This window comes from Ranitomeya variabilis, chromosome 7 (genome assembly GCF_051348905.1).
Source record: "Ranitomeya variabilis isolate aRanVar5 chromosome 7, aRanVar5.hap1, whole genome shotgun sequence".
In the NCBI taxonomy this organism is placed as follows: domain Eukaryota; kingdom Metazoa; phylum Chordata; class Amphibia; order Anura; family Dendrobatidae; genus Ranitomeya; species Ranitomeya variabilis.
Genome location: NC_135238.1, coordinates 203,711,915 through 203,720,017, shown reverse-complemented (window position 1 = coordinate 203,720,017; position 8,103 = coordinate 203,711,915). Strand labels below are relative to the sequence as shown.

At 44.8% G+C, this 8,103-nt stretch overlaps 1 protein-coding gene across 2 annotated transcripts in view; it reads left to right on the top strand.

The window, feature by feature from the left end:
* The first annotated feature begins 290 nt into the window (after positions 1-290).
* The window catches only part of ITGA6 (integrin subunit alpha 6), a 79,511-nt gene continuing 71,698 nt past the window's right edge, over positions 291-8,103 (top strand). For both annotated transcript variants that reach the window (XM_077272693.1, XM_077272694.1), the window contains exon 1: positions 291-568. In XM_077272693.1, the coding sequence (XP_077128808.1) occupies positions 372-568 (197 nt within the window). In that variant the 5' untranslated portion in view covers positions 291-371. The remainder of the gene's footprint in view (positions 569-8,103) is intronic.

Sequence of the window (8,103 nt, the reverse complement as noted above, 5' to 3'; positions counted from 1 at the left end):
GTGAATGCCCAGTGCAGAGTGCCCACCTGGAGCACATGGGCATGACTAGCGGGGCTGGCTGCCTGCCACAGCTGGCTGTGCGGTGCACTGTGTCTGCCCCTCCCTACCCGGCACACTATCTATCAGGCAGTGAATGCACCTGCTGTAAAGCCCGGAAACTGGGGCGAGTGTGCGAGAAGTGGGCAGGGCAGGGGAGCCTGGAGAAGAAGAGCCCTCACCCCGGGCTGCAGACAGGACGGGCGGGGTCTGCTCTCCTATAAGAGCCCATCTCTCCGGAGAACAACGACAGCATTGAGCCGCAGAGTGGGACGGGGAAAGGGCGCAGGGAGGGGGGCAGGAATAGAAAGTCGCAGGGTGAGACATACCAGAGGATGCTGGGCACACACATGGCGGCACAGAGGAGGATGGCAGGGCTGTGCCTGCTCTGCTCCGGGCTTCTGCTGCCCACTGTCATCAGAGCTTTCAACCTGGACACTGACAACGCCATCCTGAAGCAAGGAGAGCAGGGGAGTCTGTTCGGCTTCTCTCTGGCCATGCACCGGCAGCTGCAACCTGAGGACAAGAGGCTGTAAGTGCGACATTGTAGCAGATCGCATCGGCCGACAGGATCGGGCACACTGTATTGTAGCAGATCGCATCGGCCGACAGGATCGGGCACACTTTGTATTTTGTATCTGTAACGCCAGGGATGGAGGTCTCTCCTGGATGATAATATCATGAGCACTCATCGCTGGTCCACTAGCCACAGGAACCAGTATCATTTCCATATGGTTGTTGTTGAATCCAGTCTATTATTTTCTGTTGTCAGCCATTTCAGGCCAACAAGAGAATGATTGTAAGGATACTTTATAAGATTGCTGAATTGAAGCCCCCCATGATCACTGAGTTCAGAGAACATGTCTGATGTTGTTGGTGCTTTTAGCCCCTGTTCACACCTGTTGGATTTGTTACAGCTTTCAATGTGGATTTTGCCCCCATGTTAATCCGCACCTCATTCATGTGAATGGGGCTTCCGCAAAATCGTTCACAAGCTGCAGAAAACTTTAGAAAAGTTTTTTTGTTCTTCCCATGGAGATAATTAGCGGAGGGACAGAGGGGCTAATCCTCATTGGGGTCTGCGGCAGAAATGGGAAGAAATACAGGTCAGATGTAATGCTGAGGTGTGAACGGAGACTTATTAATGAGGGATCTTATAATGTGCGGTAACGGTTGCCCACCAGACCAAGAGCCACTGTGGCTACTAACCAGGGTCCTAACCGAGCATATGGAAGCCTAGAGTGACAACCCCTGGTCTCCCCTGAGCTTCCGGAATGTAATGTGTTCATAGCTGAATCTTGGCTGGATCTTCTGTAATATCGCACCTTGTATGATCAGAGGGTCCGCACAGTCTGTACAGTGACCCCCGGCAGATATGACGACCTCCATAGCCTCACTGTATTGAAGGTATTGGTGTTTAAAAACCGATTAGTCATTTGTCGCCTTCGTCTTTGAACATCTGCCTAGGTAGGGTAGTGGACTTTGTAACTGCGGAGTAAATGATTAAACCGGTGAATAATATATGGACCGTTGCCCTTCATAAGTTCTTCACTTCCCTCTTCTTCATGTTCTTCCAAGGAAGACTGGAAAAATGTGGTAGAAGCAAAGTGTACAGAACTAAATGACTGCACAGTATGCGATGAATGGGGGCTGTCAGCAGGACCATAGGGGCTAAATTGTTCCCCTAGAAGGTATTTCTGAGGACGACCAGTCTCATCATCTTGTTGCGTGATGCACAATATTCATTTTCTAAAAATGTCATTGTCGATTTCTTCTATGTTGTTAAAAAAAAAAAAAGACTTTATTTCTGGTTCTATTTGTGGGTTGCTCGGGAGAAAACCATTATGGCCACCTTTCCGGCTCCCTCGGGATGTGTCACCCAGCTTTCTCACACTTCCATACAGTAACCTTCCAAGTTATGTAGCAATGCAGGAATGTATCACTGCATAACTAGACATTCATCAGTCAGCCAGAGAGAACTGTAATTAGCAATTATATTGATTATCAATCAGTTTCCCAAGAAGCGCTTTTAACAGTGATGATACAAATATGATATTATATTCCGTGGGGGAAGGGTGGGGTTTAAAAACTTTTTAAAAACTTTTAGGAAATAGACAAAAAAACTGGTCTGAAACTGCTAAATTCAACAATATCAGCTGACTAATGAGTAAGGAGACATTTCAGTTCCCCAATGGTACATTTTGGGGGACAGAAGATTCAAACATTGAATTTCAATATTTTCGGTACTTTGTTTCTAAAAGACACAAACTCCTGAGGTTTCTGGCAGCGCCTTATTCCTCTCTCCCCATTGAATTAAATGTATGCTTATGGGGAAGTCGTGAGAAATAACTAGGGAGTAAGTATTCAGCCAACAATCATTTCAGTTGTATAATGTCTCTTAAGCCGCTATGTTTTTTTATACTTAATGATACATATCTATATATATAATTGTCTAAGGGGTACTTCCATCTTTCTGTCCTCAACTTCTGTCACGGTTATTCATTCGCTGATTGGTCTTGCCAGCTGCCTTTCATGGCTGCCGCGACCAATCAGCGACAGCCACAGTCCGATTAGTCCCTCCCTACTCCCCTGCAGTCACTGCCCGGCGCCTGCTCCATACTCCCCGCAGTCACGGCTCACACAGGGTTAATGCCAGCGGTAACGGACCGCGTTATGCCGCGGGTAACTCACTCCGTTACCGCCGCTATTAACCCTGTGTGACCAAGTTTTTACTATTGAGGCTGCCTATGCAGCTTCAATAGTAAAAACATGTAATGTGAAAAATAATTTTAAAAAAATAACAAATCATTATATACTCACCTTCCGCCGCCTTTCTGACGCTCCGGTGACCGGTCCATGCAAGAGGCAGGTTTCGGTGCTAAGTTTGGTGTGCGACAAGGACCTGCCATGACGTCACGGTCATGTGACCGCGACGTCACCACAGGCCCTGCGCGAAGAAGCTGCGGTACCATGGGACAGGCAGGGACAGCGTCAGGAGCGCCAGGAGCAGGTGAGTATTTCATATTCACCTGTCCGCGTTCCATCCGCCGGGCGCCGCTCCGTCTTCCCATCCTCTTGCACTGACTGTGCAGGTCAGAGGGCGAGATGACGTATCAGTGTGCGCGCCGCCCTCTGCCTGAACAGTCAGTGCGGAGAGACGGGACGCTGAGGAGCAGCGACGAGAGGTGAGTATGTGATTTTTTTTTTTTTATTGTAGCAGCAGCAGCATTACATCTGGTACAATGCTGTATGGAGCGTCTATGGGGCCATAAACAACTGCATGGAGCATTATATGGGGCATCTATGGGGCCATAAACAACTGCATGGAGCATTATATGGGGCATCTATGGGGCCATAACTGCATGGAGCATTATATGGGACATCTATGGGGCCATAACTGCATGGAGCATTATATGGGACATCTATGGGGCCATAACTGCATGGAGCATTATATGGAGCATCTATGGGGCCATAACTGCATGGAGCATTATATGGGACATCTATGGGGCCATAACTGCATGAGCATTATATGGGACATCTATGGGGCCATAACTGCATGAGCATTATATGGGACATCTATGGGGCCATAACTGCATGAGCATTATATGGGGCATCTATGGGGCCATAACTGCATGCAGCATTATATGAGACATCTATGGGGCCATAACTGCATGAGCATTATATGGGGCATCTATGGGGCCATAACTGCATGAGCATTATATGGGGCATCTATGGGGCCATAACTGCATGAGCATTATATGGGGCATCTATGGGGCCATAACTGCATGGAGCATTATATGGGGCCATAACTGCATGAGCATTATATGGGGCATCTATGGGGCCATAACTGCATGGAGCATTATATGGGACATCTATGGGGCCATAACTGCATGGAGCATTATATGAGACATCTATGGGGCCATAACTGCATGAGCATTATATGGGGCATCTATGGGGCCATAACTGCATGAGCATTATATGGGGCATCTATGGGGCCATAACTGCATGAGCATTATATGGGGCCATAACTGCATGAGCATTATATGGGGCATCTATGGGGCCATAACTGCATGGAGCATTATATGGGGCATCTATGGGGCCATAACTGCATGGAGCATTATATGGGACATCTATGGGGCCATAACTGCATGGAGCATTATATGAGACATCTATGGGGCCATAACTGCATGAGCATTATATGGGGCATCTATGGGGCCATAACTGCATGAGCATTATATGGGGCATCTATGGGGCCATAACTGCATGAGCATTATATGGGGCCATAACTGCATGAGCATTATATGGGGCATCTATGGGGCCATAACTGCATGGAGCATTATATGGGGCATCTATGGGGCCATAACTGCATGGAGCATTATATGGGACATCTATGGGGCCATAACTGCATGGAGCATTATATGGGACATCTATGGGGCCATAACTGCATGGAGCATTATTCTACGTGACTGGGAAAAATACTACGTGACTGGGCAATATACTACTTAACTGGGCAATATACTACGTGGACATGCATATTCTAGAATACCCGATGCGATAGAATCGGGCCACCATCTAGTCTATTAATAAACGTAATGCTTTTTTTCATAACCTGATGTTGCGTTTTTCAAATATGGATGGAAAATTCACCTTCACACAAAAGCCCAAAGTACCTGGTGTGAATCAATTGCAATGGTGATTTTGTATTTAACTTCAAAAAAGGGAACAGCTTTATAAGAAAGGGTGACAGTGACAAGGTGAGTCACTAAAATTACCATCGAACCCTGATCCTGCACCATCTTGCTGCCCAAGTCTGAACTTTGTAGGAAAAGTGGTGGGAACACGACCTATATTTACAATTTTTAATATTAGTAGGACAAGTACTGTAGATTATCTTCCCAATCACAGTAATTATAATCTCATATGAAGGGTTAATTGCTCCCTATAAACCCTACCCCCACTTTGTACTTTGTCCCTGTGGGAATTCTTTTGAGTCTCTCTCTCCCCCATCCACTAGTGTTTGCATTGTTCAATGTGCTTGCATTGGCTTTTCACACCCCAATGACTCCTCTCTGTGTGCTGACTGTCAGCTCTCTAATAAAACATCATTGGAAGATTAGCATGGAAATCTGAGGACTGACCAGAAACCACAGAACATATTACTTTGTCTGCTGTGGCTTCAATATATATTGTATTTGCTTTATTTTATTAGTAGTATTTTGGTAAATATTTTTTTTAAACAGTAATATGTTTAACATTGGACATAATAAGTCATCGGTGAGGATCTGACTCCCACTTTCTGCAGTAATGTGAGGCTGTGGTGCTTGATGGTACACTGCGGACCCTTCATTCCCTCGGTAGGTGTGTGGTGTTTAAATGTCCACTGATCACACACTAATGGACGCCACAATGTTGTAAAGTCTAGAACAGTTGAATACCCTTATTGTTGTATTATTTCCACCCAAATCATGCATCAGAATTGCACCATGTAGACTTAGTAGCAATGATAACTTCCTATATAGACGCGGATCATGAGCCTCTTGGCTGCTTCTCTAATTAGTGCTCTTCTTGCTGGGATATCAGTTTAAGGTGAACGTCTTGGTAGGTTTGCAGTTGTGAGATTCTCCTTCCATTTTTTTTTCGAATAATGGCTTGAACTGTGCTCCGTGAGATGTCGAGAACTTGGGGTATTTTTTTGTTATAACCAAACCCTGCTTTACTCTTTTTCACAACTTTATCCCTGACCTGTCTGGTGTGCTCCTTGTAGTGCCGTTTGATCCCTAATGTTCTCAAACTTTTCTCTGAGGCCTTCACAGACCAGCTGTAGCTATACTGAGAATAATTACACCCAGGTGGACTCAGGTTACTATGTGACTATTATGAGACTTCTGGAGGAAATTCGTTACTCGGGATTTTATTTAGTAATTTGTTTATTGTCAGATTTGAACCCAGGACCCCTGCGAAGATAAGGCCCTGGTCACATCATGTTTAGCCCTATATTTTCTGTTTATGCCATGCTATATCCCAGTGTATATGCCAAATGGTTATGGTATAGCCTTCTTTGTGGTAGTAGACTAATCTATTTTATAGAAAGGTGTTCAAGTGAAAAACGTATGTAGGTTTTTTTCTATTAACAATGAAGCCCACTATATACTTATACACTAGGATCAATTACATCCTTCTGTTGGAAGTATACGTCAGATTATCCTATTGAAATAATTTTACCGTAACTGCAGCCCCAAGCACAATGATACTTCTGTACATGTAATCGTACCTGGTGCTGCAGCTCTTTGTTCTTAATACTGCAGATAAGTGGGAGCTCCAGGGGTTGGACCTCCACCGATCAGACATTAATGGCTTACAAATAGATTTCTTGGAAAACCACTTTACAAACTAGTCCCAAGGTGACAGTGTTTATTTACTTACACATCTGTATAATAGGGGTTGTTCCTAGTATATAAGTTATCACCTATTAGTAAGTTAGGGGAAAACTTTTTGATTACTGGTGGTCCGATTGATAGAACTTCAATCAGTGTTGTATGAATGTATGAATGAAGAGCGAAGGTTGTGCACGTGCGCCTTTGTTCCATTCATTGTCCATAGGACTGCCGGAGATAGCTGAGCTCTGTACTTTGCTTTCTCTGGAAGTTCCATAAACAATGAATTGGGTGGAGTTCCATCGGATTTGCCAGGCAGTATAGCGGGGCGTGCAACACTGTCCTTTAACTTAAAGCACCACTCTGGTGTTTTTTTTTATTTAATCACTGAAGTGGCACTAATGTAAGGTCCCTGACCCTAATATTATAATCACTAGTCTTCAGCTCGTCCCAGCACCACTCCGGTGCTGATCTTATGAGTGCAAGTTCCGACCATAAGTATCGGTCACAAGCGCTCAATGTAAATCTATGAGAGCCTACTTCTGGTTTTCATAGACTTACATACTGTAGAGAGGTGTTTGTCGCTCACCCAGCAAACACTGGAATGATCCGGTAGGTCACAATCTGCAGAAGACAACTGGAGTGGAGCTGGGAACAGAAGAAGACGGCGGCTGGTAAATATAAGACATGGGGCAGGGACCTTAGATTAGTGGCACCACTCCAGCGCTAAAATAAAGGAAAAAAATGCTGGAGTGGTGCTTTAAAGAGATGAACCCCAACAGATCCCATTATTAATCGGTGTGTCCGTGGTATCATGTCACAGGTCCAGCACTACGTTGTAGTTTCCCGCTGTAACAAAAACCATGACCATAGTGTGGGGACAGCATAGGGCATATTAATGAATAGATCAATCTCTACATGTGGATCCACGTAACTTCATGAACACTAAGTGATATGCCTACATAGCAATCTGTGTTTTCATATTGTGTTTGGGGCATTTGCAGAGCATTGAGACTCGCTGGCGTGCTCGCTGCACAGTGCGGCGTCACTCCTACCGACGTGTACATACAACTGGCTGCATTGGCTGGTAGAGAATTCCAGGACAACAAAAGGTCAGCGCTGTGAATGCTTCGGCCTAGTGTTCGGGCTGGCAGCCTTTTGTTATTCAACAGGCTTAAGTTGGAGGAGAAAATGCAAACTGTTAGACTGAAAAGTTTACTACTCCTCCCCCCCCCATGAAAACACATAATAGACATGATTTTCTTATATAAGAATTTATGTCGTTAGGAGCTGTGCCGGCATCTCGCTCTAAATTAGAAGATCATATAGAAACTATATCCGGCACAATATGCACAAAAAAAAGCAAGATGTCCTGTTAATAGCTCTGAGAAAACTGACCGTATACACTGTGACTCCATGGGCTGGATTGCGAGGATGAGGGCGAGGAGTTGTCAAGAAATACCCAGTCTCTTGTAATGAGAAGGTCCAACGTGTTGGAAAATTCATAAAAAATTGTTCAATCCATCCAATTTTTGCAGGCGAGGATAGGGTCTCCATTACACTGACTGCACAGCGGGGCAAGGGCGGTCAGAAAGTAAAGTTTAGTCTTACTGAAAACTACAGTATATGCAGGAAAGTTTTTCCATTTTGCTACACATTTTACTGTTCATTCATTTTATTATGAGATTATTAC